This window comes from Bicyclus anynana, chromosome 13, assembly GCF_947172395.1.
Source record: "Bicyclus anynana chromosome 13, ilBicAnyn1.1, whole genome shotgun sequence".
Lineage (NCBI taxonomy): Eukaryota > Metazoa > Arthropoda > Insecta > Lepidoptera > Nymphalidae > Bicyclus > Bicyclus anynana.
Window position 1 is genome coordinate 16462735 of NC_069095.1, and position 20298 is coordinate 16483032.

The window sequence follows — 20298 nt, forward strand, 5'->3', positions numbered from 1 at the left end:
TACAATACAAACATACATCGCAAAAGTCACAACTTCTCTTGTTGAGTTGAGTAACGCAGAGTTATTTTATCGCCAGAAATGCTGACGTCGTAGTCAGTTCGCCTTCCAGTGGCTACCTGAAACTTGACACTTGTTTACATTGCGAATAATACTTATAGTATAAGAGCGGGGTGCATTTTAATATCTGCGGTTGGTTCCCATATTAAAAGATACATTCAAGCTGGAAATATTTAATTGCAAAAGTAAATTGAATGATTGAAAGAATGACCCTGGTCCCATTGCGTAAAAACAACGCATTACTTTAATCTATCAATCAATTTATTTATTTGCAGATACATGCATTATATGTATACAGGTGGTCGGTAGATGTAGATGGTAAAAATATCTTGCCAATTTGGCATGCAAATTATTTATTAAGTATTTAATGATTCAAATGACAATTTCACTATTTAAAATTTACATTCAAAATTTGCATCTTTATAATGATTAAAAAATATGCTGCATATAAAAGCAAAAAAAATCGATGGACCAGAGTTATTTTACAATATTGTTCCTGTTCATCATTATCAACCCATACTCGGCTCACTATTGAGCACGAGTCTCCTTGTGTGTGCAGGTTTCCTCGCGATGTTTTTTCTTCAATGTTTGAGCCAAGAGATATTTAACTTCTTAAAATGCACAAGTTGGTGGTGCATTGCCCCGGACAGGATTCGAACCTACGCTCTCCAAGCCGAAGACAGAGATCATATCCACTGGGCTATCACTTCTCAAAGTACAAAAGCACTTATAGCACGAGACTCGGCATAAGAAATACTATATACCCTCACTTGTTATTTAATTGGGATAAGAAATAAATGATAAAAAAGGTCACATACAAATTTTAAACAATAAAATCTAAATTTTTTTTTTCAAAATATTTTGATTTTATTAATTTAAAATTTAGTTGTTCCTCTTAATGTCATAATATTATCATTGTTGTCATAATATTAAGATTGTTGCCGTAGACTCTTTGAGTATGTTATAATTTGCTTGCTCGTGCTGCTTGGGAGAATTCCAAGTGAAGGGCATGTAATTGTTTTAAATGCTGATGATATATTTCTTGGTGGCTCATGTTTTTTGCCTTTGTTGCAATATAATTCTTGTAACTGCATTCCGATAAGTGAATGATTACGTCACTCCTCGCTGATAGCTTAATTTTTTTTTATTCTTTACAAGTTAGCCCTTGACTACAATCTCACCTGATGGTAAGTGATGGTGCAATCTAAGATGGAACTTGTTAGGGGGAGGATGAAAATCCACACTCCTTTCGTTTTCTACACGGCGTCGTACTGGAACGCTAAATTGTTTGGCGGTACGTCTTTGCCGGTAGGGTGATAACTAGCCGCGTCTGAAGCCTCCCACAAGCCAGACCTGGACCAATTAAGAATACCTCAATCGGTTCAGCCGGGGATCGAACCGTCTTGTAAATCCACTGCGCCACGCCAGGACCTCCGTCTTGTAAATCCACTGCGCCACGGAGACCGTCAAAAGTCGTACGTCTGGGAAACGTAGAGTTCGCCCATAGCTAGCTAGGGTTGTATCTTGTCCCAGTAAAAATTCTTGGCCTTGTACAGAGTGTTTATCTAATGGACTCAATAATGGTAACCTTCCACTCTGTCTTGATGCTGCGATGATCACGCTTTAAATCTCATCCCCGGCCCAGGCCTACCCTAACCACCCAGCAATTTATTTATATCTAAAAAAATCTTAATAATTCTACTTTAAAAATGAAATTTACTACTAAAAAAATGAATAAACTTTATCAAAAGTTTGCTTTAATGTTTTACAACATTTTTAAATCATCTTTAATTTGTCCACAACGGGGACAAGTAAGATCGATGATCATACATCCTGATTGTTACGATATCTTTTGAAGATTTATGATTGGTTTGTTTGTTTGTTAAGCTTGTTGGTAACAGAAAAAAATAATACAGCTTCAAATGATACTTCGCCGCTTTGGTACACCAGCAAATATTTTGCCCCAGAAGAGTGATTAAAAAATGTATTTTTCTGCAAGAAACATACTTTTATTAAGCTAATTATTTAACCAATTATTCATACATCATATTATCATCTCCATATACTTTTATACGGGAATATACCATACGGGAAAATTCTCTGGCTTAAGCTAAGCTTGTCCTCTAATTTTGCCCACCAAAGTTCCATATTTTTCACCATTTTTTTTGAGGAAATTAGAGATTAAGTGGTGCAACACTAGATAATAGATTTTATATCTTTAGATGTTGGCAACACAAGTCATAATGTCACTCGTAGAAAGATGCAATTTTATGTTGACAGTTGGCACTATTGAAATATGGCGGTCTATTTTTTCACAAAGAACGTGCGCTTTCGGTTTTGATATCAAGTTTTAACTTTGATACAACAGTCCCGCACTGTTTTTAAGTTTCAATTGTAGTTTTTTTCACTGTTTCTACACGATTATCACAAAGTCATGTATAGGTATCGTTTTTATCACTAAAATCAGTTCTTTTAACGGAGAGCTTGTTGCACATGTTTACGCTTACGTTTGAAATCAATGAAAGTATTGATTTATGCATTTCAGGTGGCGAGTGATGGAGATACCAGAGAGACCACTAAACAACGGCGTAATGAAGTCCTCACGGATGTCTGTGGATAGTGAGGTAAGTCAATTTCTCCGAACACAGAAAACACCGGAAACATTGTTCAGCGGTCATCATAAAGCACGCATCGTGTCGAAATATTGCAAAGTCACTCAACACAGCATTTTTTTTATTATTCTTTACAAGATACCCCTTGACTACAATCTCACCTGATGGTAAGTGATGATGCAATCTAAGATGGAAGCGGGCTAACTTGGTAGGAGGAGGATGAAATCCACACCCCTTTCGGTTTCTACGCTAAATCGCTTGGCGGTACGTCTTTGCCGGTTGAGTGGTAACTAATCACGGCTGAAGCCTCCCACCAGCCAGACCTGGACTAATTAAGAAAACCTCAATCGGCCCAGCCGGGGATCGAATCCGGGAACCCTCCGTCTTGTTAATCCACCGCGCACGCCACTGCGCCACGGAGGCCGTTAAATACATACATAGAGTGACAATAGGGATGATTTGATTGACAGGGTTTTGATTATATTGATTTTTATGATACATTCGGGTAAATAAGGTCAATGTTAACTAATTTGTACATAAAAAGCAAAGGTTGTCTGGATCTTTGCAAAATAAATGAGATTATAAAATTTCAAAATCTATTAAAAGTCTTTTATCGCAATTAGATGAAAATTCATACAGTTTTTGCTTCCTTACATTAAATGTGACATTTTTCAATTCATGAACTATAAACATAAATGCACAAATAACAAAGGTATCAGTAATTTTATTTGAACGCTCATACAAATTAACGATCATTATGCACCTACGACGTCATTAATTCGTACCACATTTTATGTACATGGTGTTGCGGAATATTTCCCATAACTTCAAGATGTTGAGAAGTCTACTTATAGTAGCTGAACAGCATAAATGTTTTTTTTAACTAATAAATGAATTTTTTTTTATGTTTTCATACAAAGTAATTCAAATAATTCCGACAGTTCATGTAACACACGCCTTTATCTATACTTACATTTTAAAATATGTAATCGTAGTGGTAAGACTGCCGATATCGACGAGATTAAGGGCAATTACATACGTTTTTATAATAAACTGCAACATGAAACCACAGGCATGTCTCACAATAAGTTAAAAGTCGTATTACAGTATCAATGATTACGTAAACGTCAAAATAGCTTGGAAATGAAATGTATTACATGACAGGCTTCTTATATACTTGTTGTGGGCTCTTCTCGGACCAAGGCGCGTTTGGAACCCTTGTAACTTTAATTTTAAGAATTTCGAAAAAATATTATCACCTTTATCTTAAGTTTAATATTATTACCTGATGTTTCGAAAGAGCTTGTAAACTAAGAATATTTGAAATAAATGAATTTTGACTTTGATGAATTTAAAATTGGTCTTCCAGGACGAGGACATATCCGAGGTGGCGGTGCACGCGCGCCACTCGCGAGCGGAGGCGCGCGAACGCGACCGGTACGCGCGCAAGCAGCGCACGCGCCGCGCCAACGCCGACGCGGACAACAACCACGACGAGCCGCAGCCGCAGCCGCAACCGCAGCCGCAGCCGCAGCCGCAACCTATGCTGCCGCCCGTGCAGCACGAGGCTAGTTGCTTTCGATACTCTATTTTACTCAAAAACTTGACATTTATCAAGTAATAATAGAAGCCAAAATCTATACTAATATTATAATGCTGAAAAGTTTGTTTGTTTGTTTGTTTGTTTGTTTGTTTGATTGAACGCGCTAATCTCAGGAACTACTGGTTTGATTTGAAAAATTCTTTCAGTGTTAGATAGCCTATTTATCGAGGAAGGCTATAGGCTATATATTATCCCCGTATTCCTTTGGGAACGGGAACCACGCGGGTGAAACCGCGCGGCGTCAGCTAGTTTTTAATATAATTAAACAATTCTTTATATTTGACACATAAATGTCGCGGTGGCTTGTAGATGCGGTCACGGACACGGTGTATAAACAATATCTAGTGAACAAAAGATTTACACGCGAAATCGCGTGAATAAAAGTAAATGAAATTTTACTAACACAAACCACTCACAACCGTAACCTATATATTATTTCAGACAGTGAGACCATACTCACCGAGGCAGTTCCCTCTGCGGGACAACCAGTACCAAGAAATGCTTGCCAGCATGCCCGAGGGCTTTCGGCCCAGCAGTCCGGAGCCTACTCCTCCGAGGATAGACGAGGAGTGTGATGACTCCAGCACCATGTCTCCCTTGTCTCCGTTCGTCTACGAGGGTGATGATCCCGATGATGCTGAATGGGACCCCAAGGTGGAGAAGTCTGAACGTAGACGGAGTATGATGAGATGAAAAGCAAAGTAAGCCCTTCTATATATAGTTATATGTATCGACTATAGCTGCAGCAGCTTTTAATGTAACTTTTGTGTTAATGTTTGACATTAAGCATAAAATAACAAAAAAAAAAGATCATTTCTGTTATTGTGATATAGGTAAACTGTGATGGCCGTTTTGACATTTAGTGATGCAATATAATATTTCCTAATATTGAAGAAAATACAGTCAAATGATATGGAGGTTTTCTTAGAAGTCATTAAATAGTTTAGAATGTTTTACTAAAACAAAATTCCAAACTTCATGTTTTAAGTTAAGGACACAAATGAAAAACAATAAAACACTTGTCTCTGTATGTTTAGCAACAATTTGCAATAAAACGAAAAAATTACAAAAGTTATAAGACTCCAGTAGTTATAATCAACAACAACAACAACAACAACAACAACAACAACAACAACAACAATGGAGTACTGATTCTTCTTTCCCTCGAATATAACCTGTCAGGTTTTACATAACTTTATGAACATCACATATGTCATTATGGCCTTCATAGAGTGTCATACATATGACATCAATTTGGGTATTACTTATATTCATAAGCATTGCAAATGTCATTAAGGCTTTCATATTATGTCATACATATGACATCAATCACTGAACCCAGTGTTAAAACCCAGAGTCAATAATAATTGTTGTATAACGAATCTGAACATAATTTGGAAAAAATATTATTTTTTGTGGGCGCTCCCAGGCAAAGTTATTAATATTTCTGGTCAGGGTTAATTACGTAACTTATTCGATCGCGACGATTACAATGGATATTTTGTCAACTGTGCCAATAGGATCAAGGTAATTTACATTTTTTTTTTTTATTCTTTCCCATGGCGAAAAGGCAAAGGTATTAATGTAATTTACAATAAAGTCACTCTTGTTATAAATAAGTATTATTATTTAATTTGTAAAGTAGAATATTTGCTATAGGGAAACTAGGTTGTAGGAAGAATAAATTAGTTTTAGCTTTCAGTGGTGGTTTTGTAGTATAAAATAACCCATAAAAATTTCAAAGCAGACAGTTGGCGAATTTTAAAATTTTACGCTAGAGATTAAAAAAACAAAATATATCTTACAATGAAATAATAATTTGAAGGATTATTTAGTACTAGCGGACGCCCGCGACTCCGTTCGCGTAAAATTCTGTTTATCACAAATCCCACAAAACTTTTATGTGATAAAAAGTAGCCTGCGTGTTTATCCAGAGTAAAATATATTTCCATTCCAAATTTCACCGAAATCGCTTCAGTAGCCGCATTGCAAAGAAGGAACAAACACTTACACACACGCAAACTTTCGCTGTAATTACAGACACAGACACACACAGACACAGAGATATTGTTGTTTTAATCTCTAGCCTAAATTTTTAAAAACACCAACTTTCTTTATACCATTGGTGTAGTTGACAAGGCATTACATACATTAAACATACGTGTTACATTGAAAATATTTTTCGTAATTCAGCCTGTTTTTTTTTTTTAAATTCTTAAATTTCACATAAACATTGATTATCTTCAATATATACGACGTTTGAGCTAGGATTTCTGCTTGTAATTTTAACTTTTTATGTATACATACATAAAATTATCTGTATACTGTTATCAATTTAAGAAAGCGTTTGCTAAACTAAAGCTTTATTAATGTTAAGATAAAAGAAAATTGCATTGTAATATATCTTGGTGTATAATATAATGAAGTGTTGGTTTAAGTTCTATAGTGATGTAAGTTTCGTTATTCTCGTCTAGATTTTAATAGTCAAAGAGACAGTGGGAAGTTATGTGGAGATAATAATATAAATATTTGTTTTAAAACGTCTACGACGTTTCTCAAATATTTATGTGTGTAATGCCAAAATAATTTTCCGTAGCACACTATAACAACTGCACACACTCTGTACCAACTTCTGCCTTCGATTCGGAGGGCGTAGGTTCGAATCCGGTCCGGGGCGAGCACCTCCAACTTATCAGTTGTATGCATTATATGAAATCACTAGTCTCTGTGAAGGAAAAACATCGTGAAGAAACCAGCATACTTGAGAATTTTCCTAATTCTCTATGTGAGTGAAGTTTGCCAATCTGCATTTGGCCAATGTGGTTGACTAAGGCCTATCCCCTCTCATTCTAGGAAGAAACTCGTGCTCAATATGTGTGTGAGTGAGCCGAATATGGGTTGTTAATGAATGATGATAAATATAGAATATATGTATTTTGTATATTCAAAATAATATTACTATTGTTACATCCAAATGGGAGCAGCTATTTTATCTATACCATAAGTATGGATATTATAATACTATTAAATTAACAAGATACGCGCGAAAAACATAACCTTTCTTACAGTCGGGAAAAAAAGAGAGGAAAAAAAAGAGGAAATTTTTGGTACATAAATATTAACGTATTAAGATATCGGCGGTATTTTAGGTTTTAGTGCTAGTTCTCTTTAATAAATCGCTCTGTAAGAAACAATAATTGAACTTGAAAAACTCAAGTCGCAGCATTTGTCAAGTGTCTGTTCAAAACTTTCCGTCGCCTCTTTGACTATCGTGTAAAAATATTGCATAGTACATAAGTGTAGGCTAACCCTTACATTCCTAGCAGTTCAAACTTCTACTCAAATAACTGGTTTAGAAATTTATTTGTGTTATGACTATTTTAAATTCTAATCTAAGGGAGACTTCACACTTTCCGTGAAATAATTCGCTAACTGTGAGACTGTTTTGCCCTAGTGTGTATGTAGCCAAGATTTTCACATTCAAAGACGGTTAAAAAAAGTCAGACTGTTCAGGGCAAGTCTAAATGTCGGGGAAAAATTTAGATTTTTTTCTAGTTACCTAAAGCGAGGGATGATAATTTATACCTTTAATTCAGTTGAATTTTTACCTTCCGTTTTAACTTTACAGTTTCATCCAATGATATTGCAATTAGATTATTATCAGTTCCACTGTGAACTGTGCAGTTTTAAGTTTTGCCTAAACATGGATGATTTAACTAAAACTGTGAAATTAAAATTGAAAGCCAGTAACCCGCACAATGCTGGCTCATAGTTAGCGGTTAAATTTACATCTTGTGTAAATGCTCCTTTAAAATATTAAATGTTTATAATATCTAGATGTTGTAAAAACAAAATAGATGTTAAATTGAAAAGTACTTTTGATATTTTCTCGTTCTTCGCGATGTCATATATTATAAGTAATTATGTAATTTAGCCTTCTGTTAAAGTTGTAGTTAAAAAAAAAAATAGTTTTCTAAAACCAAAAATCAAATATAATAATAATTAGGTTCGAAACATAAAGTAAGTGAATACAATTTATTTAGAGCATTTATTGAAGACAGAGATTTTTGATAATGTTTGAACTTGTTGAAAAGTGAAATATATTTGTTTGATCCACACTTGTCACTTGTACATTAAACTATATGGAAAACACAAGTATGGAGAACCTTCTCATTATAAAAATAAATATGTACATGCATATATTATAATCCAATCATCTTATTCCACTCAGAACTACAAAGAATTTTCAAAAATCTTGAATGACATTTATAATTTTTTTTTTTTTTTGGTAGTTTGGTAGTACACATACAAATTGTTACAAATGTAACTTTACATACAAACTTTCTACCCCTGTTTCACCCCCTTCTTGATTTAATTTTCGCGACAGAAAGTATCCTGTAACTAAATATGTATTATTAATAAGTAAGTAGTCTCTAATTGTGTCATGTTTCATTTAAATTCATAGAGTAGTTTCAGCGTGATGCCCGGTCAAAAGACCACAGACAAAAAATTAAAAAATATTTTTGATTTCAGTATTAATTATTAAAATTTTCAAAATATCTTCAATGTACAGAATTTGACCTGTTACAGTTTTATAGTATAATAGAATATACACTTATCATTCTTGCAAGATTTTTCTTGTACTTACATGTCATGTATAAATTCAAAATCTGACCGATAGTTCCTGAGATTAAGCTTTTTTTATTGACGAACATGCAAATTCTTTATATTTACGATGTTTGTATAGACTCTAAACTTGTGCTTTTATATGTAATCATCTTGCATCTAGAAAAGAGAAATTTTGAACCTTTAATACAATTTTTGCACATTTTAAGGGTCGGTGGTTGAACCGATGTTATAGCTTGGCAACTTCGTTCGTAACACTCCGTCCGTGCGGGCCGAGGGGCGCGTAGCGATGAATGAAAAACCCACGACTAAAACCTAATAAAAAAAAAATTCATCTAAATAGATGCAAGATGTGTATGAAAAGATTGCAGGTATGGAGTTATCCCTATTCACCTTTTGTAAAATAATGTTGTAATGTAAACTTTGATAAATGAAGGATGCCTTCGCTCTATTTCAATATATCTATGTCTATTTATGTGTAACCGTCGCATCTACAAAACTTTATGGTTTTAAGAACTATATATAGATAAAATAAATAGTGCAGTCAGGGAGCCGTGTCAGGATTAAACTTTTTATCCAAAATTCAAAATAAAATGGCGAATTATAAGTTACATATAAAATTAGTGCCATATAAATTAAAATTACTAAAATAACAACAAATTGAAACCACATGTTGTAAACCCAGTGCTGGATTGTAGCCAAGTTGCTCATCATTTCTCTTTCTACATACGCCAACGCTTCGAATACTAAAAAATGTATGGGAATGACATATGTTGTCGATGTCACGTGATCAACCTAACATTTTTTTAGGTTTTTGAAGAATTAGCGACACTGACGACAGAAAAGCGTTCCATACTTTGATAGTTCGACAGTTCAGACTAAGAATCGTTGAGTCGAAACGTTTGGTGTGGGTTGTCTGAATGTGCAACATGGCTAAGCCCTCTTTATAGTCTAACGAGTTCGTTGTTGACACTCCCATGATATGCGCGTGGGAAGTGATCAGTGGTGGGTTTTTCATTCATCGCTACACGCCCCCCCCCCCCCCCCCCCCCCCCCCACCTGCGCGTATCATCGGGAGTGTTACGAACGAAGAAGCTATAGAATGGCTCACTAAATTATTTTTTTAATTGTAAATTTTGAGTCCCTGCGTAGTTACCCTGTGTGAATATAAAAAGTAAAATGGGCTCACATAAAAACTAAATTTCTTCCCATAATTGCATGCAGTTTTCATTCGGCAGAAAAAAAAAAGTTTTATGACTGTCTTTGAATCAGTATTTTTCTACCGTCAAATGCTTACCCTGACCGGATAACCTGTGCACATCATAATATCTGTGTATATTAAATATTCATTGAAACAAAATGAACATTTTGGAAGTGTTAAAATATGTATTTGTGTTATTTTTCCAATAATAATAATAATTCGATGTAGTGTTAAGTGTAAGTATGTAGTTGGTACGCGCCCGAACACGCCAAGCGGACTGTAAATATTATAGACAGGGCACTGGATAGTGACTAACAAATAAATAGACTGGCTATATAAATAAATAATTTGAATCTCTATAAGAGTTTATTCACTTCACCTTTTGTTGTTTTGCCAAATTCTATGGGCTGTATTGTAATTTACTGTTTTAAGTTAATTATTTTATATCTTACTAGCTTTTGCACGCGGCTTTGCTCGCGTATATAGATTTTGCCAACAAAATGTCATTCACACATTTAAATAGGTTTGTCATTTTTTAATTACCAACATTTTTCGATTTTCAGATTTTCCTGTTGACTTTCATTTTATTAGATAATTTTATCAATAATAATAAAATTGGTCAATTCATTTTCCAAGTTTAACGAACAGCAAATTGGTTTTATTTAGGTAAATTTCGAATTGTTATCATATTTTTTATTCTGTTAAAATTTCGAGGCATTCTGTTATTATATTCGCGGCAATGTAGGCTTCAATTATAAACATGTACATATAAAAGAAAAAAAAGATATTTAATAAAAAAGCTGTTAACTCTTGGACGCCATACTTAGCAACCTATAAGTATAAAAAATTATATTGCTTTTATTTTTAAATCAACTGAAACCTACATTTTGTATGGCTTTCCAAATTGACAATATCAGATTTTTCTGTTTCAAGAAATTTTGAATATATAACAAAGTTGATTAATTTTATAGATGATTGTATATTTGGAGATTAAAAAAAAACGCATGTCTGTTTCAAAACTAAACTAAAATTTAAAATTACAGGTTTTAAAGAGTAAAGAATTTATTTTGTCTGGTCGTACATTTTTAGATATTTTAATTTTGGAAAATTAAAAAAATATTAAATACTTGACATTTAACGGTTTGATTTAAATTGTAGTATTAAAGTGTACAGACTGCAGTAGGGTCAGAAAAACAAAAACATGTATGTTAAATTATCCTGTCGTTAAATGGTTTTCGATGTCACACTGTCCCTTGAATGTAAATTAAAACACAGTAAAAGGTATATTAACACCTTCACAGTCCCCTTACAAAGCTATCTTACCACCCCACAAGTGCCTACTATTTCCCAAGTAGGCTCAATGGCTTGTGAGGAGAAACCTACGTGAGCCCACATCGGGCTCACGGAATTGTGAGGGAAAAATATACGTGAGCCCACATTGTACTCGTGAGAAGAAACTGGCGTGAGCCCACGTTGGGCTCACTGGACTGGGAACGTGTTAACACAGCACACACAGCATGTATTTTTAAATTATTTTGACGGACAGATGATGTGTGACAAAGAAATCCGTTTATTAAAAAAAAAATATTACTGCTACTACTGCGACATCGAAATCCGTTTATTAAAAAAAAAATATTACTGCTACTACCATTCGCTGCCACTTAAACATGTTTTTGATTTACACAAAACGTTTTACTACTATGCACATCTAAAACTGTTTTCCGTGAGTAAAACAATTACATATTATATATATACATTGATACTTCTATAAAATTTCAGTTTAATATTGATACTGTCTTATTACTAGATTGGACTTCGATATTTTGCTTTTTTGCCTTAATTTATTCAGAATTAGCAATGTCATTTGATGCTAAGTGTAAAAGTTGCGTGAATACAAATTGAATATAAAAAAATTACCACAACGTTTGTTGATAAAAAAACATAGCATTTTGTTTTTATTATTATTATTGTACTTGTAAAGAGCGTGACAAATTAGATAGTTTATATTTTAATGTTTTCCAATTTGATGGGAGCCAAAGTGTTTGGTTAATGTAATGATTGTTTTTATGTATACGTGTGGAGGCGCTTGAGGTGCGTGTTGTAAATGTTAGTACGGACAGTAAGAAATAAAAAAATGATAAGTTACGCGTTTGTTTTATTTGGAAAATTACCTTTCTTTCAGTTATTCTATTTTTGGAAGAGGGTTTGCCGTTGTAGGTTGTATATGTGTGCACCGCCGTCTTAAACTAGGCTGGGGCACAAAATAATTTGGCCCTTTTGGAAAGTAAAAAGCGAATTCAATATACCTACTAATATTTTCTACTAAGTATGACCGTTTAGTATAGGTAATCCAAATACCGTATGATATATTATGTCATTAAATGATCTGAGAATGCTGCTGTTTTTTTGGTTACGATTACGATAACGGTTTCTTTTGGGATTTCTGTTAAGCAAAATCTATTACGTATATCATTAAAGTTAATTTTTTGAAGGATATTGATAATGTCAGTCCTTCGGGATATTGATAATGTCAGTCCTTCGGGGCCTGCTGCGCGTGTGAAATCGTGCGTGCGGGAAATTAAAAACAACATTTAATTTTATTTTCTTATCTTTATTTACATACACGCATATGTAACATTTATCAAATATTCATACACGTTTTACAATAAACTGGCATAATCTCATATTCATATAATTATGTATCAACATAAGCGTAAACAACGTAAGGTAAATGTACAACCGGCTTAATATGAAAGTATTTTTTTTTTCATAATGTTTTTCAGTGAGTATAATTTTTTTTAATGTGTATCTTAATAAATTCTTGTGATAATACCGCTTATTGAATCTGTAACCATTTTTTATTTTTGTATTCTTAACTTATTACTTGTAGTTACAAAATATTTTGTTACATTTACCTATCTAGGTATCTATACTAATATTACTGTTTATTTATTTGTTTCATCGGATATATGTAGATATTTTATTCTCGTATTCTCACAGGAACGGGAACTACGGATGAAACCGCAGGGCGTCGGCTAGTCATACATAAATAATCGCATTTCCGAATTAATCCTTGTAAAACTTAGCTTCTTTGTAAACTCTGCTCTGCGAAAAATATAGTTTTAAATTGTATAGTCAATAAAATTTTAAAATGGTAAAACATAATTTCTAATGTAAAATTCCAATTCAATAAAGTAGTTTTCACGTACTTATTAATCTCTTATTTTAATTACTATGGCGACATTGTGTACATTTACCTTATTCCAACAAAACAGAGCACCTACCACTAAGTAATAACTACACGTGTATATCTAATGTATCATTCCTTCGAGATTCATTCAAATGATCTTGTATTTAAACAATTCTTATATTTATATTATGTATCTCAAGCGTATTTCGTGGAAACGACTTGTTAGTCAGAATACGCAAATCTCCAAAATTTACATCTTACTTACGATTTTCACACAAAGCTTATATTGCAATAACATCGCAATATACCACTCAAAGTGATAACAGTCAATAAATGCAATAATTAGCATAAAAAATAATTTAAATATTTAAGACTGATAAAAATCATTTTATTTCACTTCTGCTTACTAAAACATAGGAATCTATCAAAGTTCCATAATATGTTAAAAGAAACATACACAAAGTATGAAAAATCAAATTAAACATAGATTTTTCATTATAAAAAAGCCTACAATTAAATAAATCTCGTAAACTGGTTAAATGTGTAAAAATAATGAAAAAAATATAAAATAGTAATCTTAAAATTACAAATAAGTACGTAATTATTTAGGAAAAAAGACCTAAAATTATTATTACACAACCTAATTTCACTATATACATATAGATGGCACCTTTTCTATAATTATAATATAGGGGGAATACAAAATACTACTAAAGTACATTTTATTATAGATAATAAATGCTCGCGCACATTGGAGGGTGCTGGATGTTCCAAAAATCTTTAATACCCATCAATCTACTATTAAAAAGTGAACGCACAATCAGCGACCGTCTCTACTCAATGAGTGCCAAACACAACTTCTTGGCACTCAATTCAGGTAGTCGCATTTGCAAATTCAACCTTAAACTCAATCGTTAAGGTTGAATTTACTCTGAATTTGGGATTTTATTGAATATTGGACTACATAATTTTCTTTACCAATAATTTCATAACTGTCAAAGTAAAATTGGCCAGTTTTGAAGTGAAATTTTTTATATGATTGTGCGTCCTTTTATTATAAGAGGTCAATGTTAGTACCCTTTTAAATAATTATTATGAGGCAAAAAAAAATTGTGGCCAGCTCTAATGTGCGCGAACCTTGAACGTAAAAACTAAAAATCACATATTTTCAAAATGCTTTGATAATATTAATACTGTGGGAACTATTTTAATCTACAAAATGGTTAATTCACACAGCCGTTTGCTAGATACATGAAATAAATATGGGAATGTGGGTAGTTAATGAAAAATATTATGTTACTTACAATGGAGGGTAGAACGTCACCAAACTTAGAGGGTTTGTTGCTAAACGAAATTGGGTTGATTATGTATAGTTTTTTTTGTAAGCTAACCTGACGGAGTTGATTTTATAATACAGGGTGCTCGGGAGTTTTCCCATAACTTCAAGGTGTTGACGAGTCTACTTACAGCAGCTGAACTGCATAACTAATATTTAAAAAAAAAACTTTTTATGTTTTCATACAAAGTAATTCAAATAATTCCGACTGTCCATGTAACACACGTCTTTGTCTATCCTTGCATTTTAAAATCAAACGTCAAACTTGGCTACGTCATAATTATAATTATGCATATATGAGACACATTTGAAGAAATATATTTACCCTATAAAAGAAATATTATTTACCCCGAAAATATTAATTTAACACATGTTCTTTGAGCATTTTTAATTAATTTTCAGTAAAAAATATAATCCCAGAGTTATGGCAAATACTCCCGAGCATCCTGTATAAATGACAGAAATTCGATCTAAAGACATTCGCTTTTTCTATGAGGATGTAAAGATTTTAGATATAAGTCGGTATTTTAGCTAAATTCATGAGATGGTGTTAATTTTCAAAGTTTCAAGTTGTAATTAATTAATTTAATTACCTCATGAGTTGATTTTCCTTCTACACTCTACACTGATGTTTTAGTAAATCGATTGTGATGTGTATGATTTTGCGCGTTTTGCGCTGTGTAATTGGTAAATTAAAATTTTTCCATTAAATACATAAATTCTTATTATTAATGGCAGTACGATAGATATTGTGAGTATAAATCTATACATATTTAAGTTTGCTTTTCACTTATAAACACCTAATTTTGTAATTTTTCATGCAGATTTTCATTTGAGATGTAATATCTATTCTAAAATTCATTTGAGATTTTATATTTTGATCATTTGATTTTTGATTACATCAAATCTTAATATTAATGGCAGTGTTATTGTGAGTATAATTAAGGTATATATAACTTGAGTTTACATATACTTTTGCCTATAACAAATAGCTTGCAGCAATAAGGCCGCCTATGCAAATGTATATTTATTGTGATTTTTTTTGTATCATTAAAAGTGCAATAAAATGTGTTTTTTTTTATATAATTGATTATCAGAGTTTAGTAATTTTCTTTTTGGCCTCATTAAGCGAAGCGAAAATACTGTGAAAAGCCTGAATTGCGTGTTTCAGGGGTCCGACATGACTTGAGGCTTCAATTTGAATCTTTATCCTAATTAATGTTCCTGGAGAGATCTTGAATGCGCCTGGCATTGCATTCTTTGCAATAAAGATGTCCGTCGAGTGGATAGCACCCCCTGCCTTGCTCCCTGGAGCACAGGGATGCGCCGCAGTCCTCACAGGCATAGCAGGCTATGTGGAAGCTCTTGTCGAGGGCCACAATGCGGACGGTCTCTTCGGCACCGCCCTCGGGTACAATCGGCTCGCGGCATCGCGCGCAACGCGGTGCATATCTGAAATATTATTACTCTAACTATAGCATATATCTTTATCAAAATCAATGTCAAAATTTATTTGGACTTAGTTTACAAGCACTTTCGTAACTATTATATGATAATAATTGGTTGTAAAATTAAAGTTACGAGGGTTCCAAATGCGCCTTGAGTCGAGAGGAACCCACAACTAACTGCCTGGATTTATATTTTTGTTTATCACCATTTTACTAATTTATCTAGAACTTTTTTATTGTTTAAATAACACATCTTTAACACTATGATAAGATTTTTCTATCAACAATAAGGGATAGTTGCTCTATATAAGTTGGCCTATGATGTGAACCATGATTTATCGCTCGAAGTTTTCTCTTTTTGAGATGGAAAAATTTTCGACTAAGCAGCTATTGGTGACAATTTGTCTTTAACTCATCTCAAGATATTTCATGGTATGTACATTAGGCCAAGGGACTTCCTGATTTAGGGTTTGGATATAGTAGTAAGTTGACAGCACAAATATTTAAGCAACCACTCAAGTCTCTCATTCACTCAGATAGATGATAATTTATAAACATGTTTCGGCTTTGCTTACACTCTTTCAGTGTCACACACAAATATATATCTCTCTGTACACCTTCAAACCATCTACTGAAAGCAGAAGCTGACATGAAGAAGAGCAAACACACAGAGCACACAAAAAATAACATCAAACATTAGAAATAAATAGAACAAAGAATTAACATGCAAAGACGGCTTTATTGCTGTTGTGTAACTTTTATTACAAGTATGTAACAAAAGTACAGAATTTTCGATAAGTTAAAGGAAATATGTAAAATCATTAATAATATCATTGCTTCTTTCTTGAAGTCTTTTTGAAAACTGAAACTAGTGACCACTGTGTTCACATTCATAAATCATTAAGGACTAAGGATACATATTATATTATAATGATAATTAATTAAAGAATAATGCCAGGATATAAACTATCTCTCTTCCAAATCATAACCAAATCAATATTGTAGTAACACACAAACTCTCATTTAATATACTTTTCATTAAAAAAATCAAAACAGTCCACAAGTACTGTTTTGTTTTTTTTCAATGAGAAGTATACTGGTTATTTGTCTTTTCTATACTGAATATTGTATCCATAACACTCACCTTTTGTGAAAGTCTTCAATACAATGTATGCGGTTCACAGCATCCACAGTGAAGGGTATACCGTCCAGGCTCTTCTGACAGACCACACAAGTGAAGCAGCGAGGGTGGTAGGGCTTGCCTGTGGCTCTCAATATCCTGTCCAGTATGGGGTCACCACAAACACAGCACTTCTCCAGTGTTTCGAGATAGTCGCTCTCACACAGAGCTCTGCTTTGTACAGCATAAAAGGGCCTGCCCTGTAAATTGAAAAAACAATTTAAACTAATTAATGTAGTGCTGAGTCAATACTATGCAGCTTTTATTGTCAACTAGCGAACGCTCACAACTTTGTCAGTGTGAAACTGGATGTAAACTTTCAACTACCCCTACCCTACCCTACCCCCACCCTACCCCTACCCTAACCCTTAAATTTTTTCTGTCATAAAAACCTTCAACTGATAATAAACACAAATAAAAAATATTGAAATCGGCCCAGCTGTTCACGCGTGATGACGTGATTTTTCGCTTCTCAGAACAATATGCTTTATGAACCAGTCTCAACAAAGCAGTTAACAAATAGATAAAATAGACATTTCAAAGATGCGAAGCCTACTTCAAATAAAAGAAATTGGATTTTATGAGCAGACACTGCACAGTTTCAACTGTGTGGTTCCTGTTTCTGGAATAAAGGAATAAAATATAGCCTATAGCACTCAGGGATAGTGTAGCATCCCAAAAGTGAAAAAAAATTTCAAATTGGTTGAGTAGTTGCATAGTTCAAAACATAGAAACAAATAATTGAATCTTTCCTCTTTGTATTATTGTAGATATTATATTATAAACAATTCAGTGGTTTTAATATCATCATTATCAACCCATATTCGGCTTACTGCTGAGCCTGAGACCAGGTGTTAATGCTTTTCAATGACACACATATATGCATAGTGTGGTGAAACTGTGATATCAACTATTTCTTTTAATTCTCTACAAATTAGCCCTTGAATGCATTCTCACCTGATGAAAAATGGTGATGCACTCTAAGACGAAAGCTGCCTAACTTGTTAGGAGTAAGATGAAAATTCACACCCTTTTAGGTTTCTACATGACATTGTACCAGAACACAAACTTGGCACTCGCTTGGCAGTACATCTTTGCTGGTAGGGTGGTAACTAGCCATAGCCAAAGCCTCCTACCAGCTAGACCTGGCCCAATGAAGAAAACCTCAATCGGCCCATCTGAGGATCAAACTTCTTCTCCATCTTCGAATCCACAGTGCATACCACTATGCCACAGAGGCCATTATATATTAACTATAAAATATAAAAGAAACAACAAGTATACCTGAAGATTGATGCCGCACTGCTGGCAACAGAAGCACTTGATGTGATATATTCTCTCCATGGCCGTGCAGCCGGTAGTCTCCCCCATGATCTTCTCTCCACACCGGTAACAGTTGCCGCAGTACAGCGCGTCATCCGGCTCAGGCGGCGGCTCCACGGTCCCGACGTAGCCGCCATACAGTGACGTACCGGACAACTGACTACACGGCCTCGGGTTGATAGGCTCATATAAAGACTCGTAAGTGGACGAAGCCTGCGACCCACCGTACGTAGAGAAATCCTGAGCGTTCACAGACGCTGACGAAGGCGCATATGCCGAACCCGGTCGGCGCAGCTCGCTGTAGTTGGACTGCGCGCCTACATCGCTTATACGCGATAATTCCGACCGGGTATCTCTGTCATAGAAACTCTCCACATGTCGCTGCATAGGAATGTTCGAATACACATGATTCGTGCCACCCGGAGGCAGCAGGTTACTGTACAAGAGCACATCGCCGCTGCGAACTCGAGCCGAATTTCGCACTATACAACTTTTCACTGGCACCAAATTAGAATACGTAGAACTTATACGGTTACCGTATTCCAGCCGCGATGAATACGACGGCTCGCAAGCCGATTTCACCGTGTAACTTTGCGGTATTTGTGGTAGCGGCGCTTTATTCTTTTTCGGTGGAATCGATGGTTTGAGTTTCGATGCGTTGATATCGTCTTGCAGCTTCGCGTCCAACTCGTTGGCGTAGATCCGAAGATCGGCCAGTTGTTTGTCGAGAGTATTCATCGCTTCCCAGTTTTGTGCGAGATCGTTTTACACATAAAATAATACGTCCATTGTAGAGGCTTGTTAAAAAACTTCGGCAATTCCACAAAAAACAAATCAATGAAAATGAATCACAGATTGACAATTTAATTGAATGTTTTTGTTACGGCTCTGAGTTCTAGCCATTATAAGCCTCTGATAGTTCGGCGAATAGCTCGCCGAACAATTATTCGTGTACGAACACAAAAGAGTCGAAAGACCCGTTTTTAGTTTTTACATCCGTCTCGTCAGTGTTCTAACTCAGAGGAGCTGCTGTGAGGACCTGCCTCGCTAACCGTTACCCCTCTGGCAAAGATTAAAAATCAATGATCTAATGCGTTTATAAAAATTGTTGCTATAGAATCGATATTTCATTGTTGTAATCGTTTTCGTAGTGTAAAGAGCTCCCTGAAAATGCCGGTTTGTGTAGTTGAATGGCATAAAAAACGGCCAAAAACTTGCAGTTTAGTAAAAGATTGAGTAACGTTTCATTTGTAAGTATTTCTACCTTCATTTTATCTAATTTGTAATAAAAACAATTTCTAAAAAGAATCGATCCTTTTGACGGAACATCAAAAAAGCGATCAAGTAATCGAATATTCTATGTATATATTCTGTGGATAGTCTAAGCGATGTGTTGGTTAGTCTGTGTAAAAATTAACGCGTGTTGTATTGCGAGTCAAATTTATAGTGGTGTGTAGTGTCTGGACACAGAATATATTTAATAGTGTTAAATATTTTCGATGTTTGAGTTTACCTCGTCCCCTTAGACCATTAATAACTGGACGTGGTTCGCTAACCGTTACCCCTCTGGCAAAGATCAAAAATCTATGATCTAATGCGTTTATAAAAACTGTTGCTACAGAATCGATGTTTCATTGTTGTAATCGTTTTCGTCGTGTAAGGAGTTCTCTAAAAATGCCGGTTTGTGTAGTTAAATGGCATAAAAAACGGCCAAAAACTTGT

At 34.3% G+C, this 20298-nt stretch overlaps 2 protein-coding genes across 8 annotated transcripts in view; one reads left to right on the forward strand and one right to left on the reverse strand.

Annotated features, from left to right (window-relative positions):
• Nucleotides 1–12244, forward strand: part of LOC112058067 (KAT8 regulatory NSL complex subunit 1) — a 33914-nt gene extending 21670 nt beyond the window's left edge. For all 7 annotated transcript variants that reach the window (XM_052885062.1, XM_052885061.1, XM_052885060.1 and 4 more), the window contains 2 exons: nt 2603–2681; nt 4039–12244. In XM_052885062.1, the coding sequence (XP_052741022.1) occupies nt 2603–2681; nt 4039–4290 (331 nt within the window). In that variant the 3' untranslated portion in view covers nt 4291–12244. The remainder of the gene's footprint in view (nt 1–2602; nt 2682–4038) is intronic.
• A 445-nt stretch (nt 12245–12689) lies between these two features.
• LOC112058068 (lipoma-preferred partner homolog) lies at nt 12690–20288 on the reverse strand. The gene is made up of 3 exons (XM_024098736.2): nt 18538–20288; nt 17218–17453; nt 12690–16077 (listed from the first exon to the last, which is right to left on the reverse strand). The coding sequence occupies exons 1-3, from the start codon at nt 19312–19314 to the stop codon at nt 15837–15839; spliced, it is 1254 nt and encodes a 417-aa protein (XP_023954504.1). The 5' UTR covers nt 19315–20288; the 3' UTR covers nt 12690–15836.
• Between the last annotated feature and the right edge of the window lie 10 nt (nt 20289–20298).